The sequence below is a fragment of the Numenius arquata genome, chromosome 23 (assembly GCF_964106895.1).
Source record: "Numenius arquata chromosome 23, bNumArq3.hap1.1, whole genome shotgun sequence".
NCBI lineage: Eukaryota > Metazoa > Chordata > Aves > Charadriiformes > Scolopacidae > Numenius > Numenius arquata.
Genome location: NC_133598.1, coordinates 6,790,504 through 6,812,266, shown reverse-complemented (window position 1 = coordinate 6,812,266; position 21,763 = coordinate 6,790,504). Strand labels below are relative to the sequence as shown.

General features: G+C 58.3%; 3 protein-coding genes across 4 annotated transcripts in view; 1 reads left to right on the top strand and 2 right to left on the bottom strand.

The window, feature by feature from the left end:
- Nucleotides 1-7,169, top strand: part of IKZF3 (IKAROS family zinc finger 3) — a 32,244-nt gene extending 25,075 nt beyond the window's left edge. For both annotated transcript variants that reach the window (XM_074162610.1, XM_074162611.1), the window contains exons 7-8: nucleotides 1,138-1,254; nucleotides 6,466-7,169. In XM_074162610.1, coding sequence (XP_074018711.1) covers nucleotides 1,138-1,254; nucleotides 6,466-7,169 — 821 coding nt within the window. The remainder of the gene's footprint in view (nucleotides 1-1,137; nucleotides 1,255-6,465) is intronic.
- A 7,384-nt stretch (nucleotides 7,170-14,553) lies between these two features.
- LOC141474839 (retinol dehydrogenase 8-like) lies at nucleotides 14,554-17,179 on the bottom strand. Its single transcript, XM_074162922.1, has 6 exons — nucleotides 17,083-17,179; nucleotides 16,823-16,984; nucleotides 16,087-16,266; nucleotides 15,913-16,006; nucleotides 15,628-15,811; nucleotides 14,554-14,793 (listed from the first exon to the last, which is right to left on the bottom strand). The coding sequence occupies exons 1-6, from the start codon at nucleotides 17,177-17,179 to the stop codon at nucleotides 14,554-14,556; spliced, it is 957 nt and encodes a 318-aa protein (XP_074019023.1).
- A 964-nt stretch (nucleotides 17,180-18,143) lies between these two features.
- On the bottom strand, nucleotides 18,144-21,660 carry GRB7 (growth factor receptor bound protein 7). Its single transcript, XM_074162701.1, has 14 exons — nucleotides 21,515-21,660; nucleotides 21,233-21,377; nucleotides 20,991-21,147; nucleotides 20,766-20,887; nucleotides 20,591-20,668; nucleotides 20,200-20,337; nucleotides 20,014-20,124; nucleotides 19,812-19,910; nucleotides 19,396-19,476; nucleotides 19,193-19,309; nucleotides 19,050-19,110; nucleotides 18,839-18,926; nucleotides 18,383-18,476; nucleotides 18,144-18,290 (listed from the first exon to the last, which is right to left on the bottom strand). Exons 1-14 carry the CDS (start codon nucleotides 21,658-21,660, stop codon nucleotides 18,144-18,146), a joined length of 1,584 nt encoding a protein of 527 aa, XP_074018802.1.
- Nucleotides 21,661-21,763: the final 103 nt, after the last annotated feature.

Sequence of the window (21,763 nt, the reverse complement as noted above, 5' to 3'; positions counted from 1 at the left end):
TTCCTTTTCCTCTACTTGGGTACCAACTCTTACGTGGGTCTGGTTTTCACCACAGAGGTCCCTAAGGCTGAAACTCTTAGTGCTACCATTTAATATAAAAGTACCACTGCCGGTACTTTGTTCTTCAGGCAAGAGCAAGCTTTTTGGGGGGAAGCCGCAGCGGTTACGTTCAGTATTAGTCTGGCAGTAGTGATATGAGGTGGCAGTCCCTCAGCTGGGCTGAGCTGGCCCTAAAGCCTCCCCGAGGTGAGAACGAGCAGTAATTTCCCCGAAACGATGGGCACCGGCAAGCGTGGCTGGAGGAGAGCTCTGGAAAACGGGAAGATCCTTAAACCAGCCAGTGGCCCGGTCTGAAGGGAGGGGTCATAGGGCACACATGTCCTTTTCCTAAAGTTAGAAATTCTGGAGGTTGCAATGAGCTTTAAAACACCTAATGCTGATGCTTACAAGTGTGCCAGAGAGAAAGGTTCTTCATGAGTTTTAGCTGTAGCGTTTAGTGATAATGACACCTGAAAAAAATAAATTAGAAGTGAATATCGAAAGATGATATTCTTTTTCTTTTAATGAAACATTGGTATGTTTTATACAAGTTTCTAAGTGATTAGTTAAGACATGTAGGTATGACTGATATCTAAAACGTGTAGCAAGAGCACTGAATGTCTGACATTGGAGTTTTGCAGCGCTGTGCCCGTCTGCAGGTGTCACACAGTCTTACTCAGAATAAAAAAGAAAGGCTGACAGAGGTTCTCTCTCCATCTACGTTTTGTAACCAACCCTTCCAGCCAGTTTATTTTACACTTCCTCTTGCTAATGAAGATGCTGGGTTTGTATGGTTTGTGCTCTCCTTGCATGAGCTGGGGACTGCAAGATCCGTCTCTGTTTCTGTGCTTGGTTCCACTGACCGCAACTGGTGCCCAAGACGCAAAGAGCAAGAACGACAGAAAAAAGCAAAACAAGTTTACATCAGATCTCCAAACTGTTTCCTCCCAGTTAGTGTGGCAAACTCCGGAGATTAAACCATTCATCTCTTCCTTTTTTTTTTTTTTTTTGTCTTTTTTTTTTTCCTTTTCACCTACGTGTTGCTTTTTGTTTTTTGTTTGTTTTTCTTTTTTTTTCTTTTCACATTTTCCAAACTAGCAAGCGTGGAGGCAAGGCACATCAAGGCAGAGATGGGGAGTGAAAGAGCCCTTGTGCTGGACAGGCTAGCGAGCAACGTGGCAAAGCGAAAAAGCTCAATGCCTCAGAAATTTATTGGTAAGAACAAAAAACCTTTTCATCTGCAACAGTTAAATATGTGCAAGTTGGTAACCTGTAGTACAATGCCTCTGCTTATTTTAAATATCCTTCTCGAGTTTATAATCTAATCTAACGCAAAAGAATAGAAATAAAGTAACTTGGATTATTCTGATAAGTTTTTAGTGATTTGTTGTAGGGTTTTGATTAAAATAAAAAAGAATATATTCTGCTAGATACTTAAACTGGGTGGGAGCTGCTATTGTGCTTTGTGTCTGTGCAGGCAATGTATAAATATATTTTATGAGCTTTTGTGTGTTGTTTTCTGTCCCTGTGCGTTTGAAATGTTCTCTGCGAGGCTCTTCACAGGGAGAGAACAGGAAGGCTCGATGCTGTTGGGAGCCGAGAGCTCTTTCTAGTCAGCAGGAGCTGAAGGTACTTGCAGGCTGCCTGTGTGGAATAAGGCCTAGAGACAGAAAAGTATTGGATTTCTGTTAGTCAGCCTGCTGAATTTGAATATGATTTTAAAAAAAATATCAAATCCTTTCTTGTGGTAATTTAAGCAACAAGATGTTTCCATAGCATTTTCTTTGCATTTAATTTTATAGGATCAGAGTTTTGCATGCTGGGGATCTTGAATACTAGTTTGGCAGGTTTTGTGTTTCAGCGAACGCCTGATCCTCTCGGCTACTCTTGTCTCATTAACTTGCCTTTTAAGAAACTAAAATGCAACTCTTGTGTCCTGAGCAAAGACCTGCCTTAGTCAGCACCTCTAGAATATTAGTACTAATAATGCCTTATTTGTTATATTCTGTATGGTTATGCGAGGTACCGACCGCTTATTTTTCTTGCTGTACCCTTTCCCTTCGGCTCGGGGGCCCGCGTGGCGGTGGGTGTTGACACCCGTGGCTGGGGAGGGGAGAAGCGTGGGGCTGGGCGTGCGGGCAGGGACCAGACCTCTCACACAGACCCACCGGAGGGACCTGCTCGGGACCTGGCTCGAACGTCCGGGGCCAAGGGCCAAACCTAGGTAGAGGTACGCAGCTAAATCCATAAAAGCAACCTTATTTTTGAAGGTAACGTAGCTCTTGCTGGATTTGGTGGGTAGCACTGGACTTTCATCGGTGAAAACTGGTAACTTTGATTTAGGACGTCTTTAATATAGCTTGAGAAAGGTCACCCTGTTATACAGGAACAAAATAACCCCAGCACGCTCCCTCGGGGTGCCCTTGGGTACTTAATATTGAAACTGTTGACTGTGTGATTTAGCCCTTCCATGTCACGCTGTGATTCAAACAGTCATACTAATGCAAATGGCTTTCAAAATCTTTAGCTACCTTTTGTTCTTTTAGCACAGAGATCGGCTTCACCCTCTCTTGTTTTACAAGGGCTGCCAATTCAATCTCTATGGGTTCTCTTAAACGCATCCTGCAGCAGGATGCAACCGCTCAGCACACGCTTAAAGTTAAGTTACCAGTGTTTTTCTGGTTTGTTTTACCAGCGTGCTGGTTATCGGATGGGGTAGATCCTTTTTCGACTCGTGACTGCGCTCGGTAGCGTGGTCTGCTGATGGCATGAACCGATAGCGCGTCCTGCATGGGGTTTTGTGGAGGAGCTGGAGGACCCAGGGCAGTTCACCTCAAGGGACAAAATAACCCGTTTCTGAAACTTAATGTTTTCTAGAACTTGTGTGGTTGGCATGTTCTTGTTAGGTAACACGTGAAAAACTCACTCCCTTGGTGCCTCTTCTCCCTGGGAAGCACGTTTGCAGGAGCAATGTCCGACCTTGCTTTGACTCCCGTGACTTTCTGAACTGTGGGTGTAGGAGTGCGAATCTGCCGGGACAGCTTTGTGATTTCTTGGGAAACGGCGTTCCCAGAACGGCTGCTGATTTTTCATTTTGGCAGGAAGAAGGGACAGAGATGTGTACTAACAAGGCAGCTTTGTTTGGCTCGTTTCTGTGAATGAAGTCTATTGATCAGAAAAAAAAAAACCCCAACCCTTTGTTATTATTTGAGGGGGCTCTGCAGAGATTCCTACGAGCACCGGGAGTCTCGCCCGCTTTATTTTTTCACATTTTCATCTTCAGGAGCCACCTCGTGTGCCCAAGTCTCAAACAGGGACACGGATCAGCAGACCCTATGTTTGGCTCTTAACCCCTGCACTGGGCCCCCCTCCAAAGGCTTCTCCTCCAAAGATTTTGTCCTCAGCTTCTCCTATAGTTAGGAGGGAATGAGGATCCGAATGGAAGTTGACGGTTCTGCGTTTCTTATTTTGCTGTGGATTTCTATTTTGTATGCTTATGGCCCAAAGCTCCAAACCCTGGCTTTTTGGACTTCCTGGTTTGGTTAATGAACAGATTATTTCTTTTTTTAAACCCAACAAATGAAAATAGCCCGGCAGAGCAGATACCCAGGCTGGTGGTGCTTCGCTGCTGTATGAAACCCTCACGGGGCTGTACCTTCGGTTGACACAAGGTGAAGTAACCAGGACCTTTCTCCCCGTTTACACCAACTGACCCACACAACTCTATTTCTTCCTTTTTAAAAACCAAGTTCTCCCTGAGAGCAGGAGTAAAAAAAAAAAAAAAAAAACGAACACCTTAATTTCCCATAGTGGTAGAAGTGCTGGTGCGGTTCTGACACGGTAACAGCCACCCTGACCCCCGGGTGTACGAGTTCTAATGAGAAATTGGCCCGCTTTGGTTAACGCGGCGGCAGGAAGCAGGTTCACTCCCTGTTTCCAGGGTCTGCACCTCGTCAGGCTGCAAAAATCTACGTACGGTTTAGGGTAAGCGAAGCGTCGCCGAGCAGCCCGTGAGCGTGTGTCACACGCTATGGCTCATGTGTGAATTTTGGAGGGGAAAGCTTTTGCATCGCACTGAGACAAGAACATTAAAAAAAAAAAAAAAAAGAGGAAAGGCGTCGTGCTAAGCAGTGGCTGCTTTGTACGGGAACACTAGAGAACCTGTACATTTCATTTTTAATGCAGTGTTTTTCAGTTTCAGCGGCTTAACTTGGAATAATCTGTTACGTTGTCCTGTTGGCTACAGGAGAGAAAACATCCGCTGCTTTCGGCACGGTCCATCCCGCTCACCCCCCGGTCTCTGAATACTCCTTTCCCTTTTCCTAAATCATTGACACCAACTTTCTCCTGGCTGGTTCCTGTCATTTTTGACACTGCTCTGGCTTTTTGTCTCCCTCCGTGGAAAGGTTTGCTGTATTTCACGAAGGGGAGACAAAATAAAGAATGAAGAGGGGTCCCCCCATCCGCTTGACTGCGCTGCGGTGCTTGGCGTTCCGGGTATAGGATTAGCACTTTCTGCGGCGCTTTCATGCAGATTCAGTCTACCTAAATATAGGCATCCTACCGAGGTATCGAAATGAGATGTGTGCTTGGCTTGGGGTGTCTGCAGAGACTGCGGGGGGGCAGAGAGAGGGAGAGAAGCCATTCTTTAGGTAGTGCCTTTTCCTCCCAAAGTACCGTAGAAACGTCGCAGGCTGGTTACAGCCCCATTTCGTGCCCTCTCGTATAAGGAGTCCCCACCTGATGTGCTGTGGCCTTTTAAAAATGTACAGCAACATGAGACATTAATGTATGTCAGAAGAGCATTTGGGTGTTGCATTTCATTTGATGTAACTGGTAATTTAAGCGAGACAGACTGGGCTATTGTGGGGACTCTCTACAAAGCCACCATGATAGTGGAAGAACAGAATATTGTCAGAGCCTCACTGATCATACGTTGCCTTTTTTGTGTCTTACCTTATGGCAGTGAATCCTAACCCCAAATTTATAGGGAGTCCTGTCTAGTTTTACTTTTGTTGCCTTTTTTTTTTTTTAATTTCAAATTTGTTCACATCTTTCACTTGCCTGGAGCTGGTTTTATGAGTCATACAAATGTGCTCTATCATTTTGTTTCCTTCTGGGTAAGGCTGGATAGCGAGTTTTTGTTGAGGGTTGGGAGCAGTTACACTCTTGTGGTTCACTAACCTTTTTTAGAGTGTTTTATAAGAGAAACGTGAGCTCCTGGTTTTCTGCCTCTGCAGTGAAACCTAATGAGTTTCATATACATTGAGTCATGGTGTTGACAGGCGACTGATAAACATCTGCACCACTCCAGTTACCGTAACTAAAAGATTAGTGGATCTGATGTTTGCAAGTCACTTGCACATGAAACATTTGGCCTGGTCCATTTTTTACTTTTTTTTATAAAGCTAGGAACAATTCTACCTTTTATGTAACCACAGAATTCGGTTACTTATTGCTAGACGTTCATAAAAAGACGTGACTTTAGTCCTTTTGGGGAGCAGTTTTATTTCCTCCTTGCAGCCGGCATGGAGAAAACTGGTTGGGATGTGCTGCCCAGCCCTCCCTCCCCTGCCCGGTCCTTGCTGGAAGAGGCATGAGCGGAATTTCAGGTACAGTCTCTTCACTCTCCTCCCCTTCTGTCTCGTCTAGAGCTTTCAGAGCTCCAGCACACCCAGAGAGGAACGCGTTTCACTCCTCTGCCGCTCGCCCCGTATCAAGTCACCCTAAATGTGGTGTTCTGTACGTACACGCAGAGCTGCCCGTGTTAGATTGTCTGAAAACCTGCGCTGAGTTCAAAGAGACCAGGCATGGTGTGGGAGGGAGCTGTAGTTGTCAGAGGGCAGTGGGGAAAAATGGCATCAGTGTCCAAGGACAGATAAAAAAAGACTCTCTCAGATGGGTAAAAGTTGTGAGAAGTGCATCAGACCTCAGCCGGGGCTTGTCTGCGGTGTTCCTGTTAGAGAGGGCCATGCTTCTCGGGGGACAAGTCAAGAACAAAAGGGTGCAGTCTTGGTACTGGAAATGGACTATTTTGGTTCATTATCCGCTAGCTCTTTTACAAGTATTTTCATTAATGATTATTTTCTAGAAAAAAAGATGTGAGAAGTTAGTCTATGGAAAATTTGATAATATTCTTCCCCTTAAGTCCTAGAATAATTACAAAAAATTAATGATGATTTGTCCGGTAAATATCCTCACGACCTCCTCTATTAGATCCTTTTGCTTTCAAAGCTTTAAAAAAAATAACAGAGGCCCCCCCAAACTCCACCCAAAAGCTATTTGTGTGTATGAACAGCCTCTTTCAGCAGAGAACATTTCATGCCTCTTTACTTTCCATAGACTACTGCCATTCAGAAAGGGCATCACGGAGTTTAAACGCTTCTCTGCCCACCCGGGTAATTTAATACCTCTCCTCTCTTGCAGGTGAGAAACGCCATAGTTTTGATGTTAATTATAATTCAAGTTTCATTTACGAGAAGGAAAGCGACATAATGCAAGGGCGCATGATGGACCAGGCCATCAACAACGCCATCACCTACCTCGGGGCCGAAGCCCTGCGCCCCCTCGTGCAGACCCCGCCGGCTCCCACCTCCGAAATGGTCCCCGTCATCAGCAGCCTGTACCCCATCCCGCTCACCCGCCCCGACCTGCCCAACGGCAGCTCGCAGGACGTGGAGAAGAGCCACGGCCACCTCAGGGACAAAAGCCTGTCCTCCGACAGAGGTCTTTCCCCAAACAACAGCGGCCAAGACTCCACAGACACTGACAGCAACCACGAGGAGCGGCAGAATCCCGCCTTCCATCAGAGCCAGGTCATCCCTGCTCAGGCCCGCAACGGCCTCCAGTCCTTGAAGGATTTCCCGAGGCCGTATGACATAATCAAGCCACCCGCCATATGCCCCCGCGACGCCTTCAAGGTCATCAACAAGGAAGGGGAAGCCATCGGCGTCTACCGCTGCGACCATTGCCGCGTCCTCTTCTTGGATTACGTGATGTTCACCATCCACATGGGCTGCCACGGGTTCCGCGACCCCTTCGAGTGCAACGTCTGCGGGTACCGAAGCCACGACCGATACGAGTTCTCCTCACACATAGCGCGAGGGGAGCACAGGGTAGTGCTCAAATAAAAGGACCCCTTTTCCACGGTCAAAGGCTTTGCTTTAGATCGGAGGGGAGGCTTGTTTGTTTGGGTTTTTTTTAATTAGTATAAAGAAATATCTTGAGTATTTTTCTATGCCAGTTTTTACATGAGTGTCACAGGAAGACGACACCTTTTTAAACCTTTTCTTACCAATAATTCAGTGTTCTGTAGCATCTCTGCCCTGCTGCTGTGGTGAGCGGTACTGTACACAATACCATTTTTATACGAACTTTATTTTTGTGAAAAATAAGAGCCATTTAGGATGTTTTTATTTTTTTAAAGTGCGTTTGTTTTTATAATGTGTGCTTTGACTCAGCGCAAAAGGCTTTTTTTCATGCTGTGCTGCCGGTTTCCCTGCTCGGTCGGATGCAGAGTCAGAAGGGCACAGGAGGAGCTTGTTCTGGCTGTTCCAGTCCCTGTGGTCTTCGAACGGCTGATCACCCAAACGAGGAGAAAAAATAATCTGGGAGGGATTATTAATTCCTCTTTAAAGGTTTTCCCCTAAATCTCAAAGAGCATGCAGCCCCACCACACTTTCATTTTTCTTACCCCTCTGTTCACTTTCTTTAAACTCACTCCCACATGCGTCTTACTCAGTAACAGCAAAAGAAGAAATGAGCCCTGTTTTGGGGCCGGGGTTTTTTACCGGTGAGCGTTTTTGGGATACCCAGTGAGCTCACTGGTTGGCTCATCCATGCACTCTGGGGGAAAATCCAGATTTTTCACTGTCGGAAAGTCCTCCTTTCTGATGGAGGCCGAGAAGGAGGATGAAACCCCGCTGCGCGTTGTGTCCCCGCTCAGCAGGAGCGGTGGCCGTGCCCTCCGGCCGGTGGCCAGCCCTGGCAGGCGGCGTCCCCGGGCTGGGAGCGGGAGTCACCCCGTCCTGGCGGCAGACACCGTGAGAATCTGCATACAGCAGTGTGTGGGAGCTGACGGCTCGATCACACCGTCTGGTTTTACGTGGGGATATCCCTCGGAGTGAAATGTGCTGTTTTGCAAGATGAGTATTTACCATTACTTTGAAGCTGGTTGTTAAAATAGTTCTTTTAATCTAATCGTTGCTCCGCAGCTGTATTATTAGTCACGGCGCTGAAGATAGGAATTTGATAACAATTTTGCTGAGTGAATGTTTATTCTTTGCAAAGTATTTTTGTATAATGTAGTTAAGTGTGTTCTGATGGACGGTTTTGCATCCATTGTATGGTTTGATATCTGTGTTGCTTTTGTACTTTTCCAGTGTGGCCGTGCCCATATCCCTGGGGATCCATCCCTTTCCGTGAGGGAAGGCAGGGGCACAGAGACCCAGGGGGAGAAGCCGAGGGTCAAGAAACGCTGAATTTCTCCCTCTGACCTGGGCTCACTCTTTTGGCTCAAATACTTTCTCCCTCCCTGAATTTTAAGGTATGAAAAAGGAAATTATATTAATTTTTCCCGATAAGGGTACGTCTGAAGAAGGATAAATTCGTCTGCGGAGTGATTGGCTCCAGTGCTGTGGAAGCGCTCGATCCTGCTGATCCTCGGGGGGAAGGAGAACTCTTTTGCCACCTTTTGTGATGGTTATAAAATAGATTTAAAGTCTTTTCCTGGAACCGGTTTCCCACCGTGAGGCACATAACAGTCAGCGGGTGGATGTTGGTTCTTCCCGCACGACCACCCGCTGTCACGGCGTCACCAACGGTTCCACCAAGGGCTCAACCCGCTCGGCTGAGGATCTGCCTGGGCTTGGGGATGCTTCAGCCAGTTCCCCAGCGTGAATCGTTCCATAACTCCATCTCTCCCGCTGCCTTCTCCCGGGGGAAGCGCCCGAGTTCCACACACATCGTGGGATGATGAAAAGGCTCCTCGTGGTTCAACAGAAACGAATGAGGTGACGCAGAGTAAAAGGTAACTTGTCACCTGCACAGGAAGCTCCTCGGGTGGCCCAGCGCATGTCACGCAGCATCCCTGGCACCCTTCTCACGCCGCCACCCGCTCCTTGAAAACACTCTCCGGATGACTGTCCCCCTCTGCAGCCTCTCAGCCACCTACCCTTCCGTCCCAGGTGAGGTGAGCAATCCACCGCTGCGCCTCCGAGCGGCTCCGCTCAGGGTTTTGGGAAGGAAAGAGGGAGGTTTTCGCGGCGTCTGGCCCAAACAGCACCGTTTTCCCCCCACGGCTCGGGCAGAGTCCACGTTTTGAGATGGGCTCAACCGAAAGTAGTTCCCGGCTCCGTCTGGAGCTGAGGAGCCGTCACCCCGTTACAGCTCTGCTGTCGAACAGTCGCATGTTGTGGAATTTCAACCCAGTCATTTATTAAAAAAAAAAAATATATATTTTTTTTTTGACGAGTGCTGTTTATCTGCTGCGTGATGCTCGCCCGGAACCGGGGCCAGAGCTGGGACTGTGTCCTCGGAAGGGGCTGGAGACCCGGACCCACCAACCCCGTGTGGTGCCAGAATCAGCCCCCTCCGTGTGTTGGGGGTCCCCCCTGGTGCAGCACATCCCATGTGTGTCCCCCCCCGAGCACCCTTCCTTGGGTGACGAGCCCCGGCTGGGCCAAGGAAGCCCCTTGGGTCGTGCCCACGGGTGGAAGGGCTCAGGCAGGTCGCTGAGCTCGGAGGAGCTTCACAAATCACCTCATCCGGGAAAAGAGAAGGGGAAAACCGGTGGCATTTGTTATGGGCCTGATTTATTCTGCTCCTGGTTGGGTTATTTCAGTACGAAACACATTTCTGTTTGAACCTTTCTCTCCGAGAGCGCTCCGGCTGCTCCGTCGGCCTCGCTCCGTGTCCGTCCTTACCGCTGAATTACACCGGAGCAGCGGGCGGCACGGGGGGGCAGGGATCGGGAAAGCGGCTCCTAGCACCGAGAAACGAGCCTTAAAAGTGCATTGAAATTTTTTTGAAAAAGTCGTTAAAACTCTGATGCATTGAAGGGACCCAGGTGCGGAAGCTGAGCCAGAGCGAGGGGGAATGGGGCCGGAGCCGCTCGCTCCTATCGCCACGCGAGGAAGCCGGTGCCCGGCGTGGTGCTGCCGGGCCGGTGGCCAGGGCTGTGGCCAACGGAGCACCCACCGGTGACTCAGCGCTGATACCCTCCCAGATGTAAAGATAACGGGGGCGGTTCCTCCCACTGCTCGAAAATGGTGTCGGGCTTTAGTTTGGGTCAACGAGCGAGCGATTCGGTCCAAGGAACCCTGCCCTTCCCTCACCTGGGGGTGTCACCGCTTTCCTGCTCTCCCCATGAGCTCCGGACACCAGTCCTGGGGGGGGGGTGGTGGGGTGGGGAATGGCCCCAGTTTGCCCTGGTAGAGCGGAAGCGATTCCCGCGGGATACCCCTGGGGTGACGTGTCTCCAGGCGCCGTCCTCCTCGCCCCGGTGTCCCCGATCACGGTCACAGCGAAGCCGGGCCCCGGTAGAAGCGTGGAGGAGCCCCGAGGTGGTGGCCTCGGCCGGGTGCAGAGCCACGGGGCTGGCAAACGGTTGTGTCCGGCTCCCTGCGGGGGATCCATCTGCAAGTGACACTGGGCCTGTAGCGGGGGGGACACTGCCCTCCCCCCGGCACGCAGGGTGTCCCCAAGCGGCCAGCGCTGGGGAAGGAGGACGGTGGAAGGGCCACGCGCCCCTCAAATTCCTCCCCGTGCACCCACGCTCTCGCCGCTCCCCCCGACGATGCCTGTGGCCATCACTGGTGTGTGTCCCCCCCCCCCCCCGGTGATCTGCGCGGGGACAGGTCTGTGACTCCCCCCCCCGCAAGAAGCGTGGGGTGAAGGTGATGCTCAGCCCCACGGTGGCTCCAGTGGGTGTGGGGTGGGCTGTTTTTTTCCGTGGGGCACCGGGGGCTGCGCCCACCGAACCGGGACACATCACTCAGACGGAAACATCCCGGGGGGGGTGCCGAGGGGGGGGAGGCTCACGCCGAACACCCCCCCCCACATCCCACCTCCCCACAGCCCTTTTTTTAGCACCTGTTTGAGCAGGGTGACGTTGTTCACGCTTATTTCATACTCTCCCGACACCTTCCACCGCAAGAGGCTGGACGGGCGTGAAACACCCAAAAGAAAAAAGGAAAGGAAAAAAAAAATAAAAAAAGCAAGTCAGAGAAGTCAGAGGATCCTGTTCTTTTTTTTTTTTTTTTTTTAATTTTATCTTCACTTCCTTCCCAGCCCGGGTGAAACGCAGGCGCCAGGAGTTATTTTCCCCTCGCCCTGACGCTGCCGGGTGGCTCTGAAGGATGCCACCTCTCTCTGATGGATGCCACCAGGAAGGGTGCCAGCGCCCGCAGCCCCGCGCCGGCCCGGGGGACGGGGGACACAGCCAGTCTCGTGGTGTATCCCCGGCCTTGGCTTTTCCCTAAATAAGAACAGTTTTTGGTGCTAAACACCCCCTCCCCCCAGCCCCCTTCTGCCTGGAACCAGAACCCCTCCGAAGCGCCGGGGTGGTGTTACGACAGAGCGATCCTTATCTGCCGATAGGAGAGGCCGGAATTGCGATAGCGCGGGGAGGAACTCCTTCCCCCGGTCGTGTCCAAACACGCTTCGTAAAAAAATCTGAAAAAATTCAGGCTTCGTAAAAAAGCCTGAAAAATCCCTATAAAACTCGTGTCCGGCGCTGAACTGCCTCCTCCGAGCATCCCGGCTGGCTCCTGCTGCCCCTCGGGAAGCGGTCGGGGCCCCCCCAGGGCTGGCAGCGCCTGGAGGGGAGAGCGGGGTGAGGAAGGACTGAGTCACCGGGGCCACCTCCTCCTCGTCCCCATTCTCCAGCCTTTCACCGAGTCACGCTCCTCCGCGTGGGCTGGGTGGCCCTGCCAGCCTCCCGCGCCCCCCAAAACCCGGGGGGGGGCAAGGCGTGAGCGGGTCACGGGGCCACCTCTGTGCCCCCTTCCCTTGGCGGGGGGGGGGGGGTGGGGGCGCCGAGTGACAGCAAGTGGGGGGGCCTTTCTCCAGCGCTGGCACGGCCGAGGGGCAGTTGGTAGCCCTGGGGCACGTGGGCTGCGAAGTGGGGTCACCGTGGCGGGGGCAGCGGGTTCATGTCACGGCTGATGGTGTCACCCCCCTCTCCGCCCCCCCCACCCTCGCTTCGCCGGGAGGGAAGTGAAGCCCCTGGGGACCCGCGCGCTCCTGCGCCACCGAGCCATTCCCTCGGCGGGGGTTATATCTGGTGCCACATTTGCATCGCGGCAAGTCAGCGCACCTGGGGGGGCAACAAAACCCTCGGGGGAGTGCGGGGACGGGGAGCGGCTGAGAATTGTCACACGCAGGGTCGCCGGGGCGAGGAAAGTCCCGGCAGATGATTGTTTTTAGAAGAAAATGCTTCCCACCCCAGCGGCTTCGGCCCCTCGGGGAGAGCCCCCCTTTCCCCCCCCCCACCGATCCCCCCAGTGGGGACACGGTGAAGGGTGGGATGGGGACGACGCTCCTCGGCTGGGGGGGTGACACTCCTGAGCTCTGCCCCGGTGCTCCACGACCAGAGAAGATGCTCCCAGGCTGGAGATGATGCTCCTCAGCACGGCCCAGGTGCCCCCCACCAATGGAGGAGCCCCCCCCCCCCCCCGACCCACCCCAGGCCACAACAGCCCCCTGTTCCCCCACCGCTTTGCCCAGGACCCCCTTCCCACCACGGGCGCTGGTGAGATGAGGGGGCCGAGGCCATCGCAGCGCTGCTGTGCCCCCGACACCCGCTGTCCCTGAGGGGCCTTGGGGACAATCCTGTCGTGTGTGTCCCCCCCCCTGCTTCAGCCCCGTTGCTGCTTCCCTGGGGACTGGGGGACACCATGGGGCTGGGGGTGTCTGGGGGCTCCTGTCCTCCCTCGGCCCCGTTTCCCACGACTCTGGCTCTGAGACGGGGAGGGGGGGCTGAGCCACAGCCGGGCCCCCCCCTCCTTGCTGCTCCCCAGGGCCAGACGCAGCCCCCCCGTCCCTGCCCCCCGGAGCGGAGAAAGTTAGTCAAATTTGCAGAAACCGCAGCTGGGGGGGGGGGTGGGGGGGAGGCTGCGTCTCTGCCGCCACTTTGATGTCACCCCTGCACGTCCCCCAGGTGCTGCGCCGTTGCCATAGCCCCGCTCCCCACCGCCCTTTGCCATTAACTTGTGCAAAAAGGGGGGGATAATGCAAAAATATTTCCTCTTCCTGCCCCCCCCCCATCTGCTGCCACCATCCTGTCCCCAAGGTGCCCAGAGCCGGCCGGGACCGGGGAGGCCACGTGCGTGGCACGGACTGATGCACGGCGCTGCAGCCGCCATCCAGCCCCTTGCAGCTGGGGCTGGGGGGTCCTGGCAGGGTTTTTTTTTTTGGGGGGGGGTGGGGTGGGGAAGGAGGGGGGGGGGGGGGCTGCACAAAGAGGGACCCCGCATCCATGCCACACGTGCATCCCTGCACCTTCCACCCCCAGGACACCGTCGAGGCCGTGGGGTGTCCCCGACTCCGGTGCGGCCGCCCCGGGAAGCGCGGTGGGAGCCAGGAAGGTTTCTGAGAAACGGCCCCGCGGGGTTGAATCATGCCGGGGCCTCCCTGCGGTTTCCCCCCCTGCTCTCACCTCCCGGCGCAGTCACGCCAGGCGCCCACACGCCAGCACCCTGCGCCCAGCCTTGGGGGGGGGGGGCACAGGCTGCACCCCCCCTCTGCTGTCACACACACCCCACCCCCCCGAGCTGCAGGGGACCCCCCTCCCCAGGGTGCTGGGGTCCCCCTGGTCTCATCCACCCTGCACCCCGCAGCCCCGCGCCCTGCACCCAGCCCTCTCCGTGCAACCCACCCCCACCCTGCACCAGTCCCTGCAGCACCTTTTGGACACCCCCCCCCCCCGCCCCGTGCACCCCCAGAGCTCCCCATGCACCCTTCTCCCCTCCCTGCACTGCCTCCTGCACCCGGCGCTGCAGCCGAGCCGCCCCCGCAGTACCCTGCAGCCCCCCCCCACCCCATGCTGTCCCAGTGCCATGGGGCGGGGGGGTGACACCATCACGCAGGACCCCTCCCACCACAGGGCATCGCTCACCCCACTGGGGAGCCCAAAGGGAAGGAGGATGTGGCCATTGCTTGTGGCCAGGTGGGGACAAATGGGCCAGGTCTTTGGGGTGTCAGGGGCTGGAGGGGGGGGTCCAGGAGAGGGAGGCAGGCGGTGGGGGTGGGGGGGCCAGCTGCCAGCCCTTCCCAGCCCCGTCACGGCCGCTGCGCTCTGGGAGGAAGCCGCTCTGCTTTTTCACCCGGCGCTGGTTAAAAATACCACTCCCGATTTTAATACAGCGGCGGCGGGTGCTATTTCAGGCTGGGAGCAGGAAGCGAAACCCCACTGCACCCCCCCACCCCCCCTGGCACCCCCCACTCCTGGTCTCCGAGCAGCCCCCCCGGGGCGAGCCGCTGTGCCCTGAGCTGCTGGTAGCCACCCGGGGGGGGCTATTTGAAGCCCAGGAGGCGGGCGCCCTCCTTCACCTTCTGTGCCTTCCATCGGAGCAGGCGGATGGCGCGCAGGCTGAGCCGCAGCACCGCGTCGTACTTGAACACCAGCTTGTAGAAGGCGTCGGTCATGAGGGCGCCGCTGGGGTCGGCGTGTTTCAGCGCGGCCATCGGCGTGTAGGCCACGTTGGTCTGGTGCCGGAAGGGCGGCCGGGCGGCCTCGATCACCCGCAGCGTGTGCTGCACGTGGGGATGTTATTGTCCCCTTCCCGTCCCCGTCTTCTCCTCGTCCCCATCTCCTTCTCCTCATTCCTATCCTGTCTGCATCCCCATTCCCATCCTCTTCCCATCCCCATCCCATTCCCATCTTCATTGCGTCCCCATCCCAACCCCTTCCTATCCCCATCCTCATCCCACCCTCTTCCCATCCCCATCTCCATCCCACCCTATCACATCCTTAACCCCATCCCATCTCTCCTCATCCCCACCCTCTTCCCATCCTCATCCCATCCCCGTTCCCATTCCCATCCCAACCCCTTTCCATCCTCATCTCCATCCCCCCATCACTTCCTTAACCCTGTCCCATTCTCTTCCCATCCCCACCCTCTTCCCATCCTCATTCCTATTCCATTCCTATTCCCATCCACATTTCTATCCCATCCCTTCCCTATTCCCATTCCCATCCCCATCCCATCCCTATCCCATCCCTTCCCTATTCCCATTCCTATTCCCATCCCAGCCCTTCCCCATCCCCATCCCTTCCCAATTCCCATTCTATCCTATCCTATCCCATCCCCATCCCCATCCCCATCCTCATCCTCATCCTCATCCTCATCCTCATCCTCATCCTCATCCTCATCCTCATCCCTGTTCCCAGCCGGGCTCAGCCCCATCAGGATGGAGCTCAGGGAGGGGAGGAAGGAGTTATGAGGGCAGGACCCCTGCCCCACTGCCAGCTGGGGGTCGCTGCTCCTCATTAGGGCTAATTGGGGCTTCTCTAAACAGCCCAGCCCAGCCAGGGGCTGCCAGGCAGGGTGGGGGGGGGTGGGAAGAGGGCAGCCCCCAGTCTGTCACCTCCGCGATGTCCTCGGGGGTCTGGCCCAGGCTGGCGAAGACATCCTTGGAGTTCCTCAGGTAGAGGTTGGTGAAGATGTCGGCTGTCTCGGGGTCGGTCCGCGAGTAGTCGGCGCGTTCGGCTTCCTCGTACACCTTTGCCTCGAACTCCGTCATCACCGGCCCCGGCTCCACCAGGCTGATCCTGCCCAGGGGGAGAAGGGGGCGCTGGGGATCCCGGCACAACCCAGACCTCCCCCCAGCCCTGGGGTGGAGGGGACACACCGCCAGCCCCCTGGCACTCACGCCACGTTGAAGCGCAGCGCCTGCACCACCAGGCTCTCGCAGAAACCCTCCACTGCGAACTTGGAGGCCGCGTAGATGTCGTTGAAGACGATGCCTGGATGGGGTAGGGAGTCCCCGTCAGGGCTTGGGGGGTGGAACTGGTCCCACCAGGGCACCCCAACCCCCTCCCCCTACCCTGCAGGCCCATGATGCTGCTGATGACCACGATGTGGCCCCCGCGGCGCCGCTTCATGTCGGGCAGCACCTCCTTGACCAGGCGGACGAGGCCGAAGAAGTTGGTGTCCATGAGGCTCTGCATGGCCGCCAGGCTCTGGCACTCCAGGGGGCCCGCCATGCCCACCCCGGCGTTGCTGACTGCGGGAACGGGGTGTCAGCGGGGGGGTCCCCTGTCTTGGGGGATCCTGTGCCCCGTGCTCAGAGGGTCCTCGATGCGTGGAAGGTCCCCAGCATGGGATGCCCTGGGTGTGGAGGGTCCCTGGTGCAGGGGGTGTCCCCAACACAGGGGGTCCCCAGTGCATAAAGGGTCCCTGGTGCGGGTTGTCACTTGCATGGAGGGGTCCACGGTGCATGGGGTCAGGGGTCCCTGGTGCTCAGGGTGTCCTTGTCACAGATGGTCCCCCAGTGCGTGGACCATCCCTGGTGCACGGGGTGTCCCCGGCTCAGAGGGTCCCCCAGTGCATGGGGTCTGGGGGTCCCTGGTGCATGGGGTGTCCCTGACACGCAGGGCACCCACCATGGGGTGCACGGAGGGTCCCCACCATGGTCCAAGCTTGACATGGACAGTCTCCAGTGCAGGGGGTGTCCCTGGTGTGGGGTGTCCCTGGTGCAAGGGGGGTCCCCAGCACGGGGCTCCCCAGTGCATGGGACCAGGGGGATGCAGTGGGAGGGGGGGGGGGGTCCCAGGGCTCACCCAGGACGTCGATGTGGCGCCCGGGGATGCTGTCGAGGCAGGCGCGGATGGAGCCCTCATCACAGACGTCCAACTGCTTGATCTCCAGCGTCCGTCCCAGCGCCGGCCCCGCCGCCGCCGCCAGCGCCCCGCTCCTGCCCACGTTCCTCATGGTGGCAATCACTGGGGGCACAGGCGGCTCAGCCCCTGCGTGGGGTCTCCCCCCAGGAATGATGGGGTCCCCGGGGGGGTGGTGTGTGGATTCCCCCCACCCCGCTCACCTCGGAAGCGGCGTTGCTTGTCCCGCGCCAGCCGGACGGCCAGCGCCAGCCCGATGCCGGAGGAGCAGCCGGTGATCAGCACCGTCTTGGGAGCCATGGCACGGCCGCGGCCCTGCTCCCCGACCCCCCCAGCCTTTAATAGCAGCTGGCCCAGCCCCCCCCCCCCAAATCCAGGCCTTTAATCCCCCCCGCCTCCTGCTAATCCCACCAGGATTTGCCGGCGGCCGCGTGGTTGAGCCGCACGTGGTGCCCGGGGCGCACAGAGGGGCCTTTGTGCGGGACCCGGGGCACCGTGGGGGCACAGAGGGACATGGGGACACTGCCAGCCCCGTGCTCGCCAGCAGTGGGGGGCTCTGGGGATGGACACCCCCCCCCCTCCCCAGCACCCCATCTTTTCCTTTAGAGGGGGTGAGGCAGGAGCTCTGAAAAAATAACCTTTATTCTTACTGGTATAAAACACGTCACAGTTCGACTGGCCTCGCGGGGACATGGGGGATGCGGCGGTGGGTGACACCCCCCCACACCCCCAAGGACCCCAACTCTGGAGCTGGAGACCCCCAACCCGCCTGACCCAGGGGTGTGGAGTGCCGGCACCCCATGGGGACACTCGGGGCCGGTGCTGGGGAGGGGGAAAGAAAGTGCTTGAGTGTGGGGGGGCCCCGGTGCCACCGGCACCCTGGGACCCTGCGGGCAGAGCTGGCACCGGGGCGCAGGGCTGGTGGCAGAGGAGCCGTCCTTTGACCCTGTGCTTGCTGTGCCAAGCTGGCCCCAGTCCTGTTGAGCCACACCAGGCTGTGCCATGCCATGCCGGGCTGTGCCAAGCCCTGCCATGCTGGTCATTCTGGGCTGTGCCAGGCTGTGCCAAGCCTTTCCAGTGGTGCTGGGCTGCGCCAAGCCCTGCCTTGCTGGTCATACCAGGCTGTGCCGAGCCGTGCCAGGCTGTTCCACACCATGCCATGCCGGGCTGTGCCAGGCTGTGCCAAGCCGTACCAGCCGGTCATGCCAGGCTGTGCCAAGCCGTGCCATGCCATCCGTGCCACAGGGTGCCGGTGATGCCGTGCTCAGAGGGCCACGCAGGTGCAGTAGTGCCGCAGCTTGCAGGGCAGGATGCCGCGGTTGATCTGGTGAAACTCCACGAGCTGGATGAGGTCAGCGAAGCGGGTCTGCCCATCGTCCATGGTGAAGTACAGCCGTCCCTCCTCCTCGCTCTGCCCGGGGGGGTGTGTGGGGGGTGTGGGTCAGGCCCTGGCACCCCCCAGCACCCCCAAGCCCCTCCCAGCCCCCCGCCGCCGGCACTCACCGGCAGGATGAGATAGTGTTTGACTCTCTGCAGGTGGCACAGGGACAGGACGAAGCCCTTGGGGTTCCGCTGGCTCTCCCGCACCAGGAAGACACTGCAAGACCCGGGGAGGGGGGGGTGTCACTGCTGGCCCTCAGCCCCCTCTGCCACCCCTGTGTCACCCCTGGGGTCCCAGGTACCTCCCCAAGCCCTGGGGTTCTGTACCTCCAGGAGCCCTGTGTCCCCCTGGGGGCCTGTAGTGTCCCCCTCCAACCCCAGGCTCCTGAACCCCTGGGGGGTTCCAATCCCCCTAGGATCCCTTGCCCCCACAGCAAGTCTCCCCCCATCTCCCAGGGGTCCTGCATCACCCCATGAACTGTAGGGCCCTATAACCCCTGGGGTGATGTACACCCCAGGGCTCTAATGTGTCGTTCCCCCCAAACCCCAGGGACCCCAGCCCCCCCGGTGTCCCCGTACCCGTCCACCAAGCCCTGACGGCCGATGAGCTGCTGGGTGTCCTCCCGGGAGATGCGCCCGTGGAACCAGGGCTGGGTGCGGTGGATGGCTGCAGGGAATCGGGTGTCAGGTGTGGGGGGAACTCCCGCCCGGGGCAGGGACCCCCCCGGGGCAGGGACCCCCCCGATCCTTGACAGAAGCAGGTGGGACCCCGTGTCTGGGCGCTGCTCACCGGCGCTGAGGGGGGAGCTCTGGCAGGCTGCCGGCAGGCTGTACCGGTGCGTCGTCTTCTTCTGGCCGTGCAAAGCAAGGAGCAGACTTTAGGATAGGTTTGGGGGGGTGGGGGGGGCTTTGCACCCCTGCACCCCAACTCACCCTCCAGGCCTGCGCCTCCTCCAGGGCCACTGTCAGCACCTCATTGGGGTTCTCGATCACCCGACCCGTGCACCCCGAGAAGTCCATGGCCACCAGCGCGTTGTCCGAGACGCTCCGCTGCGGATGATGATGAGGAGAGGGTGTGACTGGGGGGCTACCCACGGGATGGGGGCCGCAGGGGGGGCATGGGGGGTGGCACTCACCAGGGGTGTGGGGCCAATCCAGGAGGGCTGGTTCAGCCGCGCTTGTGCCTGCTGGTAGTTGCGGTAGAGCTGCATGCCATACTGGGAGGGGGAACAGCCCTGTGAGTTGGGGGGGTTCCTGTGGGACCTCTGTCCTGCAGTGGGGTGGGGGAGCATCCGCCTGGCACGGGGATGGGGACCTCCACACCCACCCACTGTGGGCATGGGGACAGCTACATCTACCCAACATGGGGATGGGGACACCTATCCTGCATCCTTTCTAGCACGGGGATGGGGACATGCACCCAGCATCTCCCCCGCATCCCCCCAGCCTCTCCCAGCAACCCCCAACATCCCCCCAGCCTCTCCCAGTATCCCCCCGGCATCCCCCCAGCATGCTATGGGGCTGGTAACACCTCGGCAGTGCCGGGCCCCACCTTGAAGAGGCGAAAAGCCGCCATCCAGCAGCTCCGGCTCTGCTCGTCCTCGCTGCAGAGCAGCTTCAGGCCCTTCACGCCGCTCCGCACCTTGTAGGGCTGCAGGGAGAGACCAGAGCCATCACGGGGGGCAGAGACCCCTTGGCAGGGGAAGGCACACGGAAGGACCGGGACCCCCCCAGCCAGGCAGGGACATCCCCACCTTGATGCAGAAACCAAACTCGGTGGGCGTCCCGTAGAGCTTCTTGCCCTGTGTCACGTAGTAGATGTTGGACTCAGTGAGGTCGGCAAAGTACTGGAGGTGTCGGGGGTCCTGGGGTGGGGGAAAACATCAGGGTTTGTCCCCATGTACCCCTCCCCCCAGCTGTGCCCCCACCCACCCCCTCACCTTGGAGGTGCCCTTGGTGGAGTAGTAGAGCCCCGAGCGGCGCAGGGAGAAGTAGAAGCGCTTCCAGACCTTTCGCCCAGCCTCCCGCAGCTGCAGGAAGCCCTGGACCTCGGGGCAGCTCCCGGAGTTGAGGAAGTTCTGGGGGGAGATGAGGGCTGAGGGGCCCGCAAGGGTCCCCATGGCACAGCGGGGTCCCCCATGGCACAGTGGAATCTCCATGGCACAGCGGGGTCCCCATGGAATGGTGGGGTCCCCGTGGCACAGCAGGGTCCCTATGGCATGGTGGGGTCTCCACGGCAGAGCAGTGACCCCACGGCACAGTGGGGTCCCCATGGCACGGTGGGGTCCCCATGGAATGGTGGGGTCCCCATGGCACAGCTGGGCACGGTACCTGGATGAGCTCGGAGTGTGCCATGCTCTTGTTCGCCTCCAGGCAGCTGGACACCATCACCTCGGGGAAGAGGGACTGCTGGGGGGGACAGGGGGGTCAGGGACGACCCACGGGGTGCTCAGGGTCCCTGTGGGGGATCTCCTGGGCCCCCGCGGGCTTTGCTCCGGCCACGTACCGCGTTGCTCTTGAAGAGCTCGTACTTGGCGAAGTTCTTGCGGAAGACGAAGCGGCTGTCGGCGCCGGGGGGCCAGGAGCTCTGCACCTCCACCACCGACTCGTGGTCCTCCAGGCACCGCTCTGCAGGGGGGGACGGGGCTCAGTGGGGTGTCCGGGGAGGGGTCCCAGTGCCACCCCCGTGCCACGCCACGTCGCGCCACGCCGTGCCGTGCCGGCAGCTCACCCAGGGCCAGATGTTGGTGCAGCTCGACCAGTGCCCAGCTGTGGTCCTGCAGCGCCCGCGTCCTCCGCACCAGCGTCTCGCAGAGCTGCCGTGCCGTCGTCCCCGCCGAGGCCTCCAGCGAGCGGCAGGCGCCGTCCTCCCCGAACACCTTCACCACCTGCCGGGGCGGCCGTCAGGGACCCCCGCATCCCCCGGGGGGCTGAGCCACCCCCTTTTCCCCAGCCCTCTGCCCCCCAACTCACGTGGGAGGTGCCTTCGCGGGGGGGTCCCTGCCCCAGGGCCGGGCTGCTGAGGATGGGCGAGTTGGAGGGGCTGCAGAGCTCGGGGAAGGGGTTGGGGATGCTGGGCAGGGACGAGGCGCGCGGTTCCTCCTCCGGGAGCTGCCGGCTGTGGGCAAAGAAGGGGTGAGCTCCCCCAGCACCGGCTCCTGCGCCCCCATCCCTATGCCTGTGCCCCCTCCTCGATCCACTGGCCCCCCCCCCAACTTTCGTGGGAGAGACCCGGGGTCCGGGCCCCCCACCCACCTGCTGCCGTGGATGAAGAGGGGCTGGGAGCGCTTGAGCTCGGGCAGCCCCTCGCCCCCGTCCCGCTCGCTGGGGACCCCCTCCTGCTCCGCGCCGCCCGGCCCGGGGGGCTCCCGGAGGCTGCTCTGCTGAGCCCCCCCGTCCATGGCATTATCTGGGGGGGGAGGAGAGAGAGTGGGTCCTGCACCACAGGAGGCTCTGGGTCCTCATCCGCTGGGCAGGGGGTCCATGGCCATGGGTGGGCAGCCC